Here is a 19,652-nt window from a genome sequence, read left to right on the forward strand (position 1 = left end):
AGGTGATAATAGCCAAATAATTCACAAAGATACATTAAAAACACAAATAAGAGGGGGCACTCTAACTTTAATATAGCAGACACAAATTCAAAAATTACCTCATTAAATGATGTTAAATTCAGTTTTTTGGCAATAAATTTCTTCAGATGCAGAACGGTAGCCTGAGCTGAACATCGAATCCATTTCCTCTTCAAGCCACGCAGTTTACTGCTATTGCATTCCAAACAGATGCTTACCTTGAGTAAACAAGAGATAGAATAGAGTACAGATAATATTTACAAACTCACTCAATACCATCCCTTCTGACATGATAGTGGAAACTCTAGCTCCACAATCAACCAACAGCCAACCAAATGCTTTCAACCTGCGGTAGGGTGTATTCCAGTATCAGAGTGCCCTGCATTGTCCCATCCATTATGGTATTGGCTCACTTGCCTTCAATGGTCAGGGCATGGAGTACAGGATCACAGATGTCATGTTACAGCTGAACAAGATGTTGGTGAGACTGCACATGGAGTATTGAGCACAGTTCTGGTCATCCAATTGGAGGAAAGATATCATTAAACTGGACTGATGTAAAAAACAAGTCCATCAGAAGGTTGCCTGGATGGTAGGTTTGAATAAGGAGAGGCTGGGACTTCCTCCCTTGAATTTTGGAGGGGAGAACCTTGTCGAGGTACAAAATCATTAGAGACATAAAGAAGACAACTAATCATTGCCTTTTTCCCCAAGGGTAGAGGAATCTCAATCTCGAGAGCATGGATTTAAGGTTGTAGCGTGATGAAAACATAGAATGAGCTGCCAAAGCAAGTGCAGAGACAAAGATGATTGCAACATTCAAAAGGAAAGGTTGTGAGGCATATGGGCCAAACACAGGTAAATAGGGTTAGCTTGGTCAGCAGAGGCACGATGGGCCCATTCCCATGCTGTAGAACACCATGACTGTGTGCAAAGATTTAGGTCCAGTGTCCTCAGAGCCAGGTGTGTATATGTTTGAAATCAACTTGCAAGGCTGCCAGTTGAATTCCCTGTAGTCTGGTGTGAGTCCTTTGGCCTGAAGTCCCCAGCAGCCCACAGCCTGTGTGGGGTTCTCACCTTGAGTCGCCAACAGCTCGCCACCTGTGTGTATCCATCAGCCAAAGAGCCCCTTGCTTGTCCATCACTGCGTTCACCATCCTTGGGTCATCTCCTCTGCTTCTCCTTCTCAACGACGGGTATTCTCCCATTACTGGTGCTCTGTACGCTTCTCCCGTGGAGACTGCAACCCCTCAAGGCTGCTGCCAAACACAGGTGCCGCCATGTTGGGCCCAGACCCCGCAGTTGCAGGATTTTAAATAAAATACCATTGACTGACTCCTTTAATGGGCTGCTTAAAGCTTGCACGGAACTATTGGCAGTCAGACTGGGAAATAGGACCCTGCGAGGGAGTGCTGTGTCTCTGCTCCTCAGTCTCCTCAGGTCCACACCATTGGCAGCACTACCATTACAATAGGTCCAGCAGCGCCGCCTCCAGTGGGATAATAGTAGATTAAATGAATGGGACTGCAGATCCTGGAATCAGGAGCGGAAAACAAACTGCTAGAGCAATTCGGTGGGTTGTGCAGCATCTGTGGAATGGGATGATGAATTTCAGGTCTAGTCCGTGACTCAGAAGGAGTGAAGCATCTTGACTCGAAATATTGACTATATCTTTGTCCTCCTTATGCTGCATCAGTCAAGCATTCCATAGGTAATGAAAGTCTGATGCTCTCAATGTAAACTTGCACAGAACATGAATATCCAGGGCCAGATGAAAAGGAAAACAACTAAAATGAAAACCAGTTTTCAAGAGCTGATGCAAAAGATATGACAATGTAGCTCAGAAGTATCTTAAGTGGAACAAAGTAAAACAAAAAACACTATTTTCAAATGCAGCATAAAGGAACAAGATCTGTCAGTAGAATGAACATAGGAGTCTAGGTTTCAATAAATACATTAATAAAAGCTCACTAGCGTTCTGGTAGCCTAGGGGTAAATAAAGTAACAGCATTTTTTATCCAAAGGAAGCTCAAAGAAAATGAATTGCAGTTGAATGCAACGCCTTCAGATTACAAAATTGTTGCTGGGTGGTGTTAATCCAGATTCCTGGGAGAAATCCCTTTAAATCCAAAAATAGCCATTGGAACAGAAAGAGAATACCTACTCCCCTGAGAATGAAAACAAGCTTAGGGCAGGTATAGAAACAACATCAGCATGTAAAGGCACCTCAGCAAGTCTACAGTTAAAAATCTGAGTGCGCTCTGTTAAAAAAGGAGCTTGCACTGAAAGTCACTCAGAATGAAGGAATGGCAAAATATTAAAAACTACAGAAACAAAACACCAGGGTTTCTGATATTTGAAACCAAAGAGAACTGGGAAATCCTGAACATAAACACATTTTCAGTAAGACATTCTCAAAATTATGCAACTAGAGATTCTCTCCTGCTGCAATGCGGGTTTGATGAGATTTAGTGATTCATGAAGCTGAAATCGTCCTGAGTCTGCATAAGCAGTAATTTGATGCATATCATTGAGACAGTAATATTACGCATGTCAGATGAAATACCTCAGATAACAGAAGAACTTCAGCAAAGCATATTTAACATTCACCTCCACAAACACAAGGTATTCTGTGGTTAAGTGTGAATTTCCATCAGAGCAGGCATTCTCATGTCAGTCAGACCACAAGTTAATGCATGATCAAGTTCATGGCAACATGCCCCAACTTCAGCCAAGATCAGTACCCCTTGGTTTCCACATCAAAATTCTAAGCATCATGTTTCCATCCACTGAGGAAGTTCCTGCCTGTTGCCTGGTGAACCTACCTCCTGGAGAAAGTGTGCACTGCTTTTATATTTTATTCCACATAGATAGGAGCCCACTGTGGAATGAAATGTTGTGAACGCTCTACTAATATTAGATCATATTAATGGCAGTGTTGTTTGTACGAGGTTGGCTTTCTTGCTATAGATTAAAGGAAAGAGATGAGTAAAATAGTCTGGATTGACAGACTACTAGCATGGATCCTAAGAGGCTGCTTCTTCAGGCTGAAGAATTTAGAACCAAGGGGCTTCTTTGCATGAGGAGGAAGTAATTTATCTCAACTGATGCTTGAAGAGCTCTTGCCATCCTGTTTCTAGATAGGAACATGTAACAGAGTTAGGATTTAATTCCCTGGAGCATAGAAGAATAAGGGGAGATTTGATAGAGGCATACAAAATTATGAGGGGTATAGATAGAGTAAATATAAGCAGGCTTTTCCCATGGGGTTAATTGAGACAAGAACCTGAGGACATGGGTTCAGGGTGAAAGGTGAGATTATCAAAGGGAACATTGGGGGAACCTAACGTAAAGAGTGGTGAGAGTGTGAAACGAAATTCCCAGTTGAAGTGGTGAATGTGGGCTCAATTTTGAGATTTAAGAAACATTTGGATGGTACAAGGATGGGAGGGGTATAGAGGGATTTGGTCCAGGTCTATGGGATGAGGCAGAATAATAGTTTGGCATGGATGAGATGGGCAAAGGGCCTGTTTCTGTGCTGTTGTGCTCCAATACGAGCAGCCCAGGTGGCCACCATTCACCCTCCCAATGCATCCCAGCAAAGGATCCTCAGCACCATTCCCCACTCTTTACTTTCCTGCAACATATGGTCATCACCTCCCCTTTGCCTTTTACCCCACTTACCTACACTAAGGGGGTAAATTACAGGAGCCAATTAAGCATATTCTCGGAATATGGGAGGAAAACTACACGGTCACAGGCAGCATACAGTAAGGCCACCTAGACAGTAGCTGAAGTTAGGATTACTAACTTTGCATTAAATATGGTGCATTGTTGCAAAAGGGATTGACACAGAGATGCTGGAGGAACTTAGACAGTCTCACAGCATCCACAGGAGGCTAAGATATACCTGTATTACCAATTTTTCAGGCCTGAGTGCTTCCTCAAGGTATGAGTAAAAATACATACCTTGAAGACAGGCTCAGGCACAAATTGTTGATTATATATCTTTACCTCATATGGACGATGCGGGACTGGCTGACTTCCTCCAGCATTTCTGCCTTTTTACTATAATCATACCATCTGCAAACTTATGTGTTTCACTGCGAAGGGAATTGAGTACAGATGCAATATAGTCTTGCTGCATGCTGATTTATTGTTCAGCTGGAGCATAGGAGCCTAAAGGGGAACTTTTTAAAAGTTGTAAAAAGGACCATAGTAAAGGTTAGCTTTCTTCCCAAAATAGGGAAGTCTAACACCAGATAGCAGGTTGAAGGTCAGAGTAGAAAAGATTAAAAAGGATCTGAGGTGGCAAATTTATCACACAGAAAGTGGTGGGAACATGGAATGAGCTGCCAGAGGAAGTGGTAGAGGCAGGTTCAAAGACAACATTTAAATTTCATTTGGACAGGTACATGTGAATGGTATGTTGGTATTCATAGCGAGAAGATTTGAGTACAGGAGTAGGGAGATCCTGCTGCAGCTGTACAGGGCCTTGGTAAGTCCACACCTGGAGTACTGCATGCAGTTTTGGTCGCCTTATCTGAGGATGGATATCTTCGCCATGGACTGGGTGCAGAGAAGGTTCACTAGACTAATAACAGGGATGGAAGGACTTACATATGAAGAAAGGTTCGAAAGACTAGGCTTGTATTCTCTGGAATTTAGAAGATTGAGGGTGGATCTTATAGAAACATAAAATTCTTAAGGTTTTAGACAGACTAGATGCAGGAAGGTTGTTTCCAATGCTGGGAAAAACTAGAACCAGGGGTCAAAATTTAAGGATAAAGGGGAAGTTTTTTAGGAATGAGATGAGGGAAAATATATTCTCTCAGAGAGTGGTGGATCTGTAGAATTCTTTGCCACAGGAAGTAATTGAGGCCGGTTCCCTGTCAATATTTAAGAATAGGTTAAATTTGGCTCTTGTGGCTAAGGGGATCGGGGGTATGGGGAGAAGGCAGGAACTGGGTACTGATCAGCCATGATCATATTGAATTGCCAAATGGCCTTCTCCTGCACCTATTTTTTATGTTTCTATGGAATGGAAAAGCTTAGAGGCAAATGGGATGAATTCAGGAAGACACCTTGGTTGGTAATGCCAAGTTGGGATGTGACTTTCAGTACACCAGTGAGACCACACCTCTGGATATTCTACATATTCTCGGAGGGCCATACTTGCATGAGAGAAAGCTCAAAGGTGGTTCACTAGACTGAGTTGTGAAATAGAGATGTTGTCTTAAGAGGAAAGTTTGAAGAGGAAAGGTTGAATGTCGAAGAACAATTTTAGATTATCTTATTGAAACATATGAGGAGGCTTGAGAAAGAAGATACTGAGAGGATGATAGTCAAATCAATATCCGATAGGTGCAATAAGGAGCAGGCAGATATAAGAGTTCTTCAGAAGGTTGTGAATCTTTACAAGTCTCTATCTTGAAAATTGAGGAGGTGAGGCTAAGGCCAGATCAGCCATGATCTTATTGAATAGCACAACAGGCTTGAGGAGCCTTATTCTTCTTCTATTTCTTCTGTTATTGTGGGCCTGGTTAGCTACTATTCTTATGAGGGAATGTAGGAGAAATGAAAGTCATAATTCTTCTAAACAGCATATATTACTGTGAAAAATCTATAATTGTCATGTCTCCATACAAACTGCAGCCTTACATATTTTCAGGAGTATTTGTAAAATCTGGTTTAAGCTACCTGTTCATCATTTCTGTGATAATCATGTTCTTCCTCAGGCTTGTCCTCCATTTTCTGTTTATTTGAATCATCTTCTGGCTTTGTTTCACCTAACAAAATAACATTAACAAGGTCAGCCCAGGCAATTCAACACAAAGGAATGCACAAAAGTCTACAAAGATTCAGGTACAGTTTATCGTCTATGGCAAAGTAACATATATAATTAAGCAGTGAACTTGACTTTTGCTTCATGAACTGAATCATACAAAAACCACCCACAATGAGCTCAATTTAGATTTGCTGTCAGTCATATTTATGTTCATACAGTACAGAACTGTCTTCATCCAGCACAGTTGCACATTCTTTCCTTTTGTCGGAGATGGAATGGACACTCTCTATATATTGGTTTAACAGCTGTTTGAGCAATTGAAGTTCCAAAATTTTTAGGTCAAACAGTGGAAAAATTAATGGAATTCTAAGATTACAGCCAGCAGCACAGACAAGCCCATTTTGAAACACTTGGTTAAAATATGTAGTGTGACCAGTGGAGGCTCTGAACTGAAAAGAGGATTGTCATCGAAGACACCTTTAAGATAAAATGAACTTATACCCATGATTTGAACAATAACATTTTGAAAGCCTGGTATCATAAGGGATACAATGTCTGAAGTATTGTTACAAAAAAGGACTTTTCTTGTCATTTGAACAGCTGAAGAAGAAATATGACTTATCCAATAAGACCTTTTTTGTTACCTTCAGATGTGATCTTCCTTAGGACCAATTTGGGCCCTTAAATGACTCTACTGGGACTCAATGAAAAGGAGAAACTACTCAATAAAGGAAATGTATATGTTTATTTCTAGAATGTACTTTTTATTGATGAGCGAGAGCTCAAAACAAGGTTTGCATAAGTCTAGGGTGAGATAGAAGTCAGACCAAGACACAACAATTGACGAACAATTATGGTCAGATCTGTGTCAGGGAAGTTTGACGGCTACTATCAATGCCAGGTATAGATTGGTCCACAGAAAGCACACCAATGTATACCTGAATTATCAGAGATGTGTTTTAGGTGTGGTATATAGTTGGTTCCTTTTTACATTCTCCCTGGCTTTTCACAAAAGTGAGGCCCTTCTGGTATGACCTCTGTGACACCCAAACTAAGATCAAGGGAGTCACCTTCCCAGTAAACCCAGGGTTTCATTTTCTGGGGAACAGTTTGTAGATTACTAACTAATTCTCAAATTAAATTCACAGAAATTGCCTTGTGTGTGGCCAGGAAGTCTGGGACTCACCTACTCATGGATGAATAGTTGCATCCCATTTGAAAAGGTCACATACAATCTCAGGAAGGGACATAAAAATCTGGCAGCCTTATTTAGAGCATATAGGTATCTCACTGACACCAATATAGAGTCACAATTACTACTGGCTAGCCAGTAGACATCTGGAAAGATTTTAAAAATGTGGCATTATCATGTCTCCATATGTTTTATTGTACACACTGACAATGGGATGATTTTTTTTTCTTCGTTCTTTCTCTGTTTAATAAGATATACAGAGAGGAGGGGGTGGAGGGAGGGGTTTTCTTGATGTTTTAAATTTGGTATGATTGTTGACTTGTTAAATATATTAAAATGATGAATAAATTACAAAAAAAGTGGAAAAAATTTTAAATGGCAAAATTAAGGTGCTATATCTAAATGTTCACAGCATTTCTACAAGGTTGATGAATTAATGGCACAAGTGTAAGTAAATGTGTATGACCTAATTTCATCGTGGAAATATAAGTGGGTAGTGATCCAAACCAAGAGCTGAACATTGACGAAGGACAGCCAAAAAGAGTGATAGAAATGCAGAGGAAATTTTTCAGCCCGAGGGTGGTAAATCTGTGGAATCTGTGGAGGTCGGATGATTGGATGTATTTAAGGCAGAAATTGATAAGTTCATGATTAGCCAGGGCACCAAAGGTTATAGGGAGAAGACCGGGCACTGTGGCCGAGTGGGAAAATGGATCAGCTCATGATTAAAAACCAGGGCAGACACAATGGGCTGAATAGCCTATTTCTGCTCCTATGTTTTTTAGTCTTAATAGCAGTTAGTTTGAAAGCTATTACACTGCCAGCAACAAGAGTTCAAATCCAGATGGTCTGTAATTAGTTTATTCAGTTTCAGTGTCTCCGTTTGGTGTATTTGGGTAGCTCCGGTTCGTGGGCTGGAAAGCCCGTTACCGTGCTGTACATTCAAAAAAAGGTAAAATACAATAACATTTTTACAGCAAGCCTGAAAATGATGTCCTTCAATCAGAAAGTAGATCTTTCATCAAAACAATGAAAACTATGAATGTACGAAGAACAGAACATTTGCCAGGCAGGTTGATAGTGTGGTCAAGAAGGCTTACTGTATACTGGCCTTCATTAGTCGGGGGATTGAGTTCAAGAGCCATGAGAAAATGTTGCAGCTCCATAAAACTCTGGTTAGTTCACACTTGGAATATTGTGTTCAGATCTTGTGGCCTCATCATGGAAACTATGGAGAGGATGCAGAGATTCACCAGGATGTTACCTGGATTGGAGAATGTGTCTTATGAGCCAAGGTTAGGAGAGCTAGGGCTTTTCTCTTTGGAATGATGAGAGGTGAGTTTATAGAGGTCTACCAGATTATGAGAGGCATAGAAAGGGCAGACAGCCAAGCACCTTTTACCCAGGGCGATAGTAGCAAATATTGTCCAAAGTGAGGGGAGGAAAACTTAAGGGAGACTTTAGGGCAAGTTTTTTTTCCCTTACACAGAGAGTAGTGGGCATCTGTAGTGCATTGCCAGGGTTGGTGGTGGAGGCTGGAACAAGAGGAACATTTAAAAGACTCTTAGACAGGCACATAGATTCAAGAAAAATAGAGGATTATGGGTGTGAGCTAGGGAAGGTTTAGTACTTTATTTGGTGAGTGTACACAGATCAGCACAACATCGTGTGCTGAAGAGCACGCACTGTGCTGTAATGTTCTATGTTCTAGTGTGGGCAGACAATGACAAGCATTTAAAGAAAAATATATAGTTTGCAAAGGAAAATATATTCCTTCAAGGCACAAAAGTTAAATGGGAACAATGATCTATTGGTGGCTAACAGAAAAAACTGAAAAGAGGCTTCATAAGTTGCCCCAAGTAGCAATAGGGAAGAGGATTACAGGAAAAGTGAAAATCAATTGTACTGGAGAATTGGTGAGACTGAACATTGGTAAAGCTCATGGAGCAAGTATATTTATTTATCGTCCAATGAGAAGGGTTCTTCTGCAAGCAGTCTGACAGATTATTCATGCAGTCTTACAGCATAGAAGCAGGTCCATTTTGTCTGCACAGAACAATGCTTTAGTCCCACTTTCTGTACCTGCCTCCACCTCTGTGTCTGGCAGCTCGTTCCACAAGCCCACCACCCTTTGAGTATAGAAATGTCCCCTCACATCCCTTCTAAATCGCACCCCCATTCATCTTAGAATGGAGAGGATGCATCTCACCTTAGAATCGAATCCCCTACTCTTGGAAATGGACTATTCACCCTATCAATGCCCCTCATGGTTTTATATCAAACAAAATCCTCTCTCAACCTCCTATACATCTTGGTACATGTAGCAGTAAATTTGAACACGAGCAGAATCACCAAGACAGTAATATATGATTTTGTTGCGAGACTTACAAGCTTTAAAGTCAGCTCAGATAATGGTTAACAAAGTAAAATAATGATTACATTTTTGAACATTTCCATCTGGAATGCAAAATACACAAACTCAAAATAATGTGCAGGGCAACCTTGCAAGGGAACTGCTTGACAGCTTGCTTTTGCTAAAATATATTTTTCATTCAGAGAAAGGAAGAGAAAATTGCAAAGCTGATATAAGGTGTCATAATTAATATTTTGCTTGGTGAAGGAATTGCTAGATTGACCAAAGAACCAACAAAAAAAAAATTAGAATCACATCATTTATTTTGGACTAAGTCATGGGAAAGGGAATCAAGCTCTGTACTTACTATACAAGTTTTAACTTCTATGGCATGCTGTCATCATGGTGGAGTTTCCACATTATCTATTTTTAATATGTTCATATGGAGTTTGATGTCCTTCTGTGGCAAGTGGAAATAATTAATATTGTCAATTTCATGTTGTTTCTACTTGAACTATTTTAATGGAGTAATGGAGTCATTTCAAAGGGAATAAACATGTCCAATGACTTGACCTGGACTGGTCACATTGATGAGACTAAGGAAGTTTGGATTGTCCCTGAACAACTTCTAAAGATGCAACATCAAAAGCATACTTGCTGGACATATCACAGCGTGGTATGAGAGCTGCTCTGCTCAAGATCAGAAACCGAAAGTGACTAATGCAGCTCAGAACATAATACAAATCTCCCTCCTCTTCATGTGTTCCATCTACATCTCCCATTGTCTGGGAAAGGCAGCCAAAATACTGAAAGACCAATCACACCCTGGACATGCTCTCACCTTTCTCCTCCCATCACGGAGAAAGCACAAACCAACAAGTTTAAAGATAGTTTCTTTCCTGCAGCTATCAGGCTCCTGAATGAACCCCATCACAGTACTCTCATGGTGCCCTTGCTTAGTGCTAACTGATCTTCCTTTCATTGTAATGATATATTCTGTAACTGTGCTCTTGCCCTCAAATTTACATGGCTGCATGAATGTTCGAGTTGACCTGTTGGACTGTTCGAGGAAGAACCCTTCTCGCTGTATTAGGTATAATATGACAACAATTTTATTCATATCAAAAGCTAAATCTTTTTCTGATGACATCACTTTTGATTATGTATCAGATCAAATGACTTAAGGAGGAAATTGTTTGCCAGATTTTTGAGACAGCATGATACAGAGAGTAATGGTTAAATTCTTGGACGATCATTCAGAGGCTTGGACCATTGAATCAGAGAGACAATCTTCAATCCTACCCTGGCAGCTGGGGAAATTGTTCAAATTAAATACAAGAATAATACATCAATGATAGTCTTCCAGGAGTAAGCGTGACATTCTTAATTGGTCTAGCCTAGAAGTTTAATCAAGGAATTGACATAATGTTAACAAATGAAAAGACTGAGAAGACTATGCTGGGCATTGGCTGTCTGCTTTTAATGACAAATACTGTACCAGTTGGTTTGGAATTGATTTATGCATAGGATGTTAGTGTTGGAGTTTAAATTTTGAGCTAATTTTCAACAACATTTCAAAAGTAAGGTCTCACAACAAGGCCAACACTTTTTCAATTTATCCTGCAACCACGAAGCTTGACAACTAATCTGCTCTTGTTAAAAGGAGTTTCCCATTGATCTGCTAACCTGTACTCAAGCACATAGGCAAGTCAAGCTGACCTGACAAATTAAACACAATCAGCACAGGTAAAACAAATGTACAAGCAGACAAGTGAAGTTAAGCATTGCTACAGTCCTAGAAAAGGAAAGGTTAGTTGACAGGAAAGGGACTAACCGTCATGGAGTGGGTCGAACAGTTGTTTAGCTGTACACGTCTCACCTTTGACCTCTCCAGGCATTTCAAGGCCAAGTTTCTGATAAAAGTCTTTTTGTTTTTTTAACTCCGCTGTAAATGACAAATAATCTATGTTTAACCAATTATGATCAAAGAATATTGCAAGATTAACATTTTGTTTTCCCTCTCAAATGTTAAGATTCTTTGATATGAATAAAATATGACCCCAAGTTTATAATGCTGACAGATTCCATTTCATAACAATAAAACCACTGTGAGATTCTAAACGTTTTGCAAATGATCAACTAAAGACTTCCAATCACTCAATTCTATGGTTGCCAATCAAAGACGCCCTCTGATGGATCTCTTTCTGATGCATGAAGATGCCTTCAAGGAGCACACAAAATACAAGCTGCACATTTAAAACAGTTTATTTTCTTCCTGATTGTATTGAATATTTACAATAAATTGCTGCAGTCACATTTTTCAAATCTTGGAATTTGATTTCAGGATACTTTAAACAAAGAAATTTAGATTCATATTTTATATTAATCCATCAAAATGATTTTCACAAGCTTCCTGATACTCAAGGACATGTGGTTCAGCAATTCTAAACTACTCCTGTACTTCCAGTGCTGGCCTCAACTCCAATCCAAGAACCTCTCATTCTCTAGTTTTAAAAGATGCACTGGCACCTGACTTAGTTACTCTATGTGGAATGCATTGCTTGAACACTGCACATGTCCAATTTGTTCACTCTTACATTAATGGATCCTCATCACAAACTGAGCTCTCTGGGCCATTCTTCCTTTCTCCTGTATCATTAATGCTACCCATTGGTAATATTTTTCTGAACTCATCTTCCACACCCAGATTATTAATGCCAACTTTAACTCTCCATCACACTCAAAGCCTCCACTTTCTCCACACTTTATCTTGCTTGTCTGACATTCAGTTTTAGACAACACATCTTTCAGCTATCTATTGAAAAGGCTGCATCAATTGTCTTTGACTCTCAGTAGAAATTTCCACACAAGTATAAAAGAAGTGCTTCTACAACTTTACATAGCATTAGGAAATCTGTACCAAGAGTACTGTGTGTAATTGTGGTCTCCATATTTAAAGAAGAATATACTTCTATTGGAAACAATGCAGTTCGCTGGATGACTCCTGGGACAAAGGGTTGACATGTGAAGAAAGGTTGAGCAGAATGGGGCTATACTCTGGAATTTAGAAGAATAAAAAGTAATCTTATTGGAACACAAGATTCTGGTGAGGAGTGATGGGAGAATGCTGAGTGGATGTTTTTCTAAAATGGAATATCTAGAAGAAGGGCCAGTTTCAGAACAAGAGGTTATCTGTTTCAGACAAAGATGAAGAAGAACTTCTCAGAGGATCGTGACTTTCTGAAATTCTGTACCCCAGGGAGCTGGATATGCAGTAACTGAATATATTTAAGAATGGGTATGACAGCTATTTAACTACAAGTGAAACGAAGTATGTGGGGAGAGAGCAGAAAAGTGGCATTGAGATCAAGATTGGATCAGCTAAGAACTTACTGAAAAGTAGAGCAGCTTGAGGGATTGTATTTGTGCTCCTGTTTCTTATGACCATCAGCTAAAAATAAATTCTTATTTCCAACATGAGGACTTGTTTGAGCTGTCTCTGACCCCCTGATCAAAAACCTGGCCATAATCACAATGCTTGAGTTATGCAGGTGAAAAGTTATTGTCGTCAACAACATAGGACACCACAGAACAGGAACTGTCTGTGCCAGTCTTAATGCCCAAATTAAGCTAACACCCTGCTGATGGCACAGGAATACATATATTCCTCTGCCATCTGTATATTCACATGTCCATCTAGAAGACTAAAACACTACCATATCTGCTTCCACCACTATCGCTGGCAGCCTGTTCCAGGAAGCTACCAATCTCTGAATAAAATAAAAACTTGCCCCACACATCTCCCTCAAACCTTCCCAACTCATTTTCAATTCACATCCTCTGGTGTGATAATTTTACCCTGGGAAATAATTCCTACTGCTCATGCTGTCCCCATCAGAACTTTATCTTCTCTCAAGAAATATCATTCAGCAACTCTTATCTGGAAAATGGAATGTAATGTGGGAAATTGTGAATATGTTCATTATAGCACCAAAAAAAACCACAAATGTAATAAACGTGAGCAATTACAAAGCTCTGAGATGCAGGATAGTTTGTGACCGTGGAAAGTAGAAAAACTCAAAGAAAGATATCCATTATTGCTAGAATTGAATACAAAAGTAGGGTAGTTATTCCATGGTAAAATTTAGGAAGATGAAAATCCATTGGAAGCATTATAGAGATTTGCAAGATTAATATTTGTCATAAGCAAGTTTTATAATGTGGAAAGCTGTCTTATTTGCTGGTGTTTAGCAATCTTAAAGAGAACAATTTGAAAAGGTTGAAATGGTGGATATAACAAGGATGTTTCCTCTTGCGGGAAAATTTAAAATTCAGGGCCACTAAAAAGTTGAGTGAAGAAAAACACAATTAGCTTTAGCAACTTACAGTTCAAGCAACATTTGTGGAGGGAAAGCGTGTTGACGTGTCAGGTTGAGACTTTGCATCAGGACTGAATTGAATTATTGATTGTCATGCATTCTGAGTCGCAGTGTAAAACTTTGTTTTGTGTGCTATCCAACCAAGTTATCCTTTACATGGAAAAGAGCGTTTAAAAAAAAAGGCCCAGTATAATGAGGTGTGGGTGGGGTGTGAGGCAGGAACTGGCAAGTGACCACAAGACCATAAAGTCATTGGAGAAGAAAAGCTATTCTGCTCATTGAGTCTGCCCCATCATTCAATTATGAGCTGATCTGTTCTCCCACTCAGTTCCACTGCCCGGCCTTCACCCCAAAACCTTAAATGCCCTGGTGAAACAAGAACTTATTAATCTCACGTTTCAAAATGGCGGGGGTGTGGGGCGGGGGCGAGATTGATGCCAATTGCTTGGTTATTGGTGCTGGGGGTGGGGTTAAGATAAACTGGGAGGGGAAAAAGAGGAGGGGGGGATTTATGGGTCGTTTTTCCATTTTGTTATCAATGTAATTTATTTACTGTACTTTCAGTTGTACGAAGGTGGGGTGGATAAATACAGATTCTGTATTATGAATGTTAAAAAATTATAATGCTTATTTAATGAGTCTATGAAAATTAAAATAAAATATTTTAAAAAACTTATTAATCTCTGCCTGAAGTTCACCCAATGACTCGACCTCCACAACCGCCTGTGGCAACAAATTCCACAGATTCACCTCCCTGAGGCTAAAAAAAATTCTAAGTGGATGCCCTTCAATCCTGAAGTTGTGCTCTCATTTTCAACCAGTGGTTCTCAACCTTTGCCAGAGGTGCTCTGTGGTTAGTAAGGGATTACTTAAGGTGGTTTGCAAGTGGGGGAAATAAAGGTTGAGAATTACCACCCGAGACATAGGTACATCCAAGTGAAGAGTTGCAGAAAGGCAGGTGAATTCAGATGGGGGAGGGAAGGGTTACGATTGTGAGAGGTTGGGAGACGGAGTGCTGCAGATGATGGAATCTGATAAGTAAGGATGAGTGGAATCTGATCAGGGAGGGATGGCAGGCAGAGGGGAACAGTAGGGGAAGGAGGGAAATAGGAGAACCATGGGTTCTTCATGCGCATCCCAAACCCAGTCTCGTCACCCAGCTTCTTTCCCCTGACCTACCTGCCTCCATTTGTCCATCAACATTTTCTCACCTGGAACCACCCATTGTCTGCCAGTTCCTGCCCCCCTCCACCTTTATTTCCCCTTTACACCAAGTTGTAATGCAGAGTCTCAACCTGAAACCCTGACTGCCTCCTTACCCCTACAGATGCTGTCTGACTTGCTTTCCTCCAGTTGTTTGACTTTTGTTCTAGATGCCAGCATCAACAGACTCCTGCATCTTTAAAAATAAGAAATCTACCATTTAAGACACAGGAGCTTTTCAATTTTTTCTGAAATTATGCACTCAAGTCATCAATCTTTATAACTCTTCCTGAGAGGATAGTGGAAGCAGAATCTTTGGATACTTTTAAGGCAGATGTAGATAGATCCCTGTGAAACAAGGGAAAACTAGAATGCCAAGTTGAAATTACAATCAGATCAGCTACGATTGGAAGAGGGAACAAGTGGCCGATTCCTGCTGTTCATTGATACTTTGATCTTTGCTTCCCAGACTACGGGATGCCATCACTATTGACTGAAACAGTGTTCCTCATCCCACACAAAGACTGCAGGAAAACCACAACAATCACCTTTTAAGAGTATCATTCTCACGTTATCTCATGTTAACCAACCAAAACTAATGAGAGCATGATTAGCGAAGAAGTGGGAGCAGAGATTGAATAACAATAATGGCATAATTTTTCTTTCTCAGAATAACTTTGAAATGACCCTAATAAGTAATCAATCATGAAATTTGTTAAAATATTTTGATTGGACGACAGTGAAATTTCATTTTGTTTCATTGGTTTCCATTATAATTCAGTCTATTGTTTGCAGTTATAATACAAAAATTGCATTCATATATGTATGATAAATAAAAAAAAGATTTGCATAGAAATGCACCTAATAGAAATAGAGCAATGCTATTACAGTGCCAGCACCTTGGTGTAAGGAGTTTGTACGTTCTTCCTGGGTTTCCTCCCATCTTTCAAAAATGTACAGGGGTTGTAAGTTAATTGAGGTATTTTGGCAGCACGGGCTTAGGGGATGGAAGGGCTTGTTACTGTCCTGTATGTCTAGACAATTTTTAAATATATTGTTTTAAAATTAGAACAGGAATTATTGAACCAAGCTTACTTTTTATAAAAACTATAATATCCATGAAGGTATGATTTTTACTTTGACAAAGGTCTTTTGAATCTTGTGAATATTTCCAGTGCATGCATTAACCAACTCTATTATTATTTCAATCCAAGTTCTAGTGGTTAACCGCAAAGCAGTACTGGTACTCATTTAGGGGATACTAGGCATTGAAGACCTTAATGGAATTCAAATTGTAAGATAGAGTTGTATAACACAGAAAATGCCCTTTGACCCACAAAATTACATTGACACCATTTGTCTGCTTTAGAATAGTATCCTTCCATTACTTGCCTTTTTAAGTGACTGTCTAAATGTTTCTTAAACCTACTGATTGTGTCGGATTCCTCCACCTCCTCTGGCAGTAAGATCCAGATATAAATCAATCCTGGGTGTAAAGAACATTTGCTCCTCAAATCCATTTTAAAATCCCCTTCTGTCACCTTAAATCTAGATCTTGTTTTTGATACCTTTTAGGAACTTCTGGTTTTGATTAATATTTAATGACAGAACTTCTGCAACCAGGTTTCTATTCTTGTTAATTTACTTTTTCTTTATTCTTCTTGTATGTCTTTTCTTCCTTTCATTTCATCTCTTTTTCTTTCCTTTTTTCTTGGGGTTTGTTTAGGGGAAGGGGTTGGGGTTTATAATGGATTTGACATTAATATTTGATTATACACTTAAAATTTGGCTATGATTACATCTATAGAAAACTTTTAAATAAAATTTTTAAAAAACTTTGACACTAGCTTGACCAATCTTAAAGAGAATAATATTTTAAACTTTGAACTCTGATTTAACCAATCAAAGTGCAATGTTAAATTCAATCTGCCATCCCATGGCTCACTTTGCCTGTTGATTGAGACAGTGTTGTAATCTTGCACAACCTTCTTCAATACCATCAATGTTGTGTCTTCTGCAATCTTACTAACCATGCAAACTATATTGTCATAGAAATTGTTAATGCAGATGATAAACAACGGGGTCTCAGCACCAGTCCTGGCATTAGATCTCAGATTGCAGTAGATTAGGGTGAAGATGTGCAGATAAAGTTCTGTCTAATCTGGAAGGTCTGTTTCTACCACTGGATGAATGAAGCGTGCCAAGTTTAGTGGTTACAGAGGGAGGTGACATGAGAGGTGGAGGGTGTTTGGGGAGGGAAGAGCAGACCAGGGAGCCATTGAGAGTGAAAAGCAGTAAGTGGTGGGGAGGAGACAGAGGCAATGCTGGTGGAATTATGCTGAACTTGGTGGAAGAATTGACGTGCTGGATGCAGAGGCTAGTAATGTAGAAAGTGAGGACCAAAGGGACTCCATCTTTATTTTCTCTGGGGGGGTGGCAGTATGACACTGGAGGTGTGTGAAGTGGAAATGTGGCTAAAAGCTTTATTAATGAAAGTGAAGTGTTGGCCATTTTCTTGAAGAGGACATTTCAGATATTCTGGAGTGGAAGATCTCATCCAGGGGACAGATGTGGTGGAGGAGCTAGGAAAAAAGTATTGCATACATACACAAGACAGATGGGAACAAAACAATCCTGGACCAGGCCTAAAGAGGAGGTCAGAACAGCACATCAGAAGGGCCAAATGGCCTATTCCTTCAACAATTATCGTGTTTCTAAATGTTGAGTGAAGTACAATTTTTTTTTTTAAATTTTTTATTTTTCACACCATAAATCACATTAGCCATGATATACACTTTTTCTTTTTCACACATATACAGTGACTTTTTCTCCCCCCCTCCCTCCTCCCAAGCCACCCCCCCATCCCCCCCTCTCATCCATTTTAGGTATACAATCTAGGTTGCATTAAGCCAGTCAGACAATGTTGTCATTCAACAAAAATACACCAGAAATTCTACTGAGTCCATTCTTTTCTTTTCTTCTCCTTCCATCAACTTAGGTAATGTTTGTTCCCGGTAGGTTTTCGCTATTGTATTTAATGTAAGGCTCCCATACTTGTTCGAATATTTCAATATTATTTCTTAAACTATATGTTATTTTTTCTAATGGGATACATTTATTCATTTCTATATACCATTGTTGTATTTTCAAATTATCTTCCAATTTCCAGGTTGACATAATACATTTTTTTGCTACGGCTAGGGCTATCTTAACAAATCTTTTTTGTGCATCCTCCAAGTCAATTCCAAATTCTTTATTTTTTATGTTACTTAGGAGAAAGATCTCTGGATTCTTTGGTATATTGTTTTCTGTTATTTTATTTAATATCTGATTGAGATCATCCCAAAATTTTTCTACTCTCTCACATGTCCAGATTGCATGAATTGTTGTTCCCCTTTCTTTTTTTACATCGAAAACATCTATCAGATACTGTTGGGTCCCATTTATTTAACTTTTGCGGTGTAATGTATAGTCTGTGTAACCAATTATATTGTATCATACGCAGCCTCGTATTTATTGTATTTCTCATCGTTCCAGAACATAATTTCTCCCATGTTTCCTTTTTTATCTTAATATTTAAATCTTGTTCCCATTTTTGTTTAGTTTTACCATTTGTTTCCTCATTCTCCTTTTCTTGCAGTTTAATATACATATTTGTTATAAATCTTTTGATTAACATTGTATCTGTAATCACATATTCAAGGTTACTTCCCTCTGGTAAACTCAAATTGCTTCCTAATTTATCTTTCAAGTAGGATCTCAGTTGGTAATATGCCAGCGCTGTATCTCCAGTTATATTGTACTCTCATTTGTTCAAAGGATAAGAATCTACTTCCTGAAAAACAATTTTCTATTCTTTTAATCCCTTTTTTTTCCCATTTTCTAAAAGAAAGGTTGTCTATTGTAAAAGGGAGTAGCTTATTTTGCGTCAATATTAGTTTTGGTAATTGATTATTTGTTTTATTTCTTTCTACATGAATCTTCTTCCATATATTGAGGAGATGGTGTAATACTGGAGAAGTTCTATGTTGTACCAATTTTTCGTCCCATTTATATAATATGTGTTCAGGTATCTTTTCCCCTATTTTATCTAATTCTAATCTCGTCCAGTCTGGTTTTTCCCTTGTTTGATAAAAATCTGATAGGTATCTTAATTGTGCGGCTCTATAATAATTTTTGAAGTTTGGCAATTGTAAGCCTCCTTGTTTATACCATTCTGTTAATTTATCTAGTGCTATCCTCGGTTTCCCCCCTCTCCATAAAAATTTCCTTATTATTTTCTTTAACTCTTTGAAGAATTTTTCTGTCAGTTGTATTGGCAATGCCTGAAATAAGTATAGTATCCTTGGAAAAATGTTCATTTTAATACAGTTTATCCTTCCTATCAGTGTTAGTGGTAGCTCTTTCCAATGCTCTAAATCGTCCTGTAATTTTTTCATTAGTGGATTGTAATTGAGTTTATATAATTGGCCTAGATTTTTGTTTATTTGTACACCTAGGTATCTTATTGCCTGCATTTGCCATCTGAATGGGGATTCCTTCTTAAATTTTGAGAAATCCGCGTTATTCATAGGCATTGCTTCACTTTTATTTACGTTTATCTTGTATCCCGACACTTCTCCATATTCCTTCAATTTCTTATATAATTCTTTTATTGATAGTTCTGGTTCTGTTAAGTACACTATCACATCATCCGCAAATAGACTGATTTTATATTCC

The 19,652-nt window shown here is 38.9% G+C and overlaps 1 protein-coding gene across 19 annotated transcripts in view; it reads right to left on the reverse strand.

The window, feature by feature from the left end:
• LOC138757936 (polycomb group RING finger protein 3) overlaps positions 1–19,652 on the reverse strand; it is a 167,780-nt gene that overhangs the window by 47,264 nt on the left and 100,864 nt on the right. For 18 of the 19 annotated variants that reach the window (XR_011353999.1, XR_011353998.1, XR_011354000.1 and 15 more), the window contains 3 exons: positions 11,186–11,296; positions 5,719–5,807; positions 99–236 (listed from right to left, as the gene is read on the reverse strand). Coding sequence is in view for 16 of the 19 variants with exons in the window: in XM_069926103.1 (XP_069782204.1) it covers positions 99–236; positions 5,719–5,807; positions 11,186–11,296 (338 nt within the window). In the remaining 3 variants the exon portion in view is untranslated. The remainder of the gene's footprint in view (positions 1–98; positions 237–5,718; positions 5,808–11,185; positions 11,297–19,652) is intronic. The other variant, XM_069926106.1, reaches the window with a different exon arrangement.

The sequence above is a fragment of the Narcine bancroftii genome, chromosome 3 (genome assembly GCF_036971445.1).
Source record: "Narcine bancroftii isolate sNarBan1 chromosome 3, sNarBan1.hap1, whole genome shotgun sequence".
In the NCBI taxonomy this organism is placed as follows: domain Eukaryota; kingdom Metazoa; phylum Chordata; class Chondrichthyes; order Torpediniformes; family Narcinidae; genus Narcine; species Narcine bancroftii.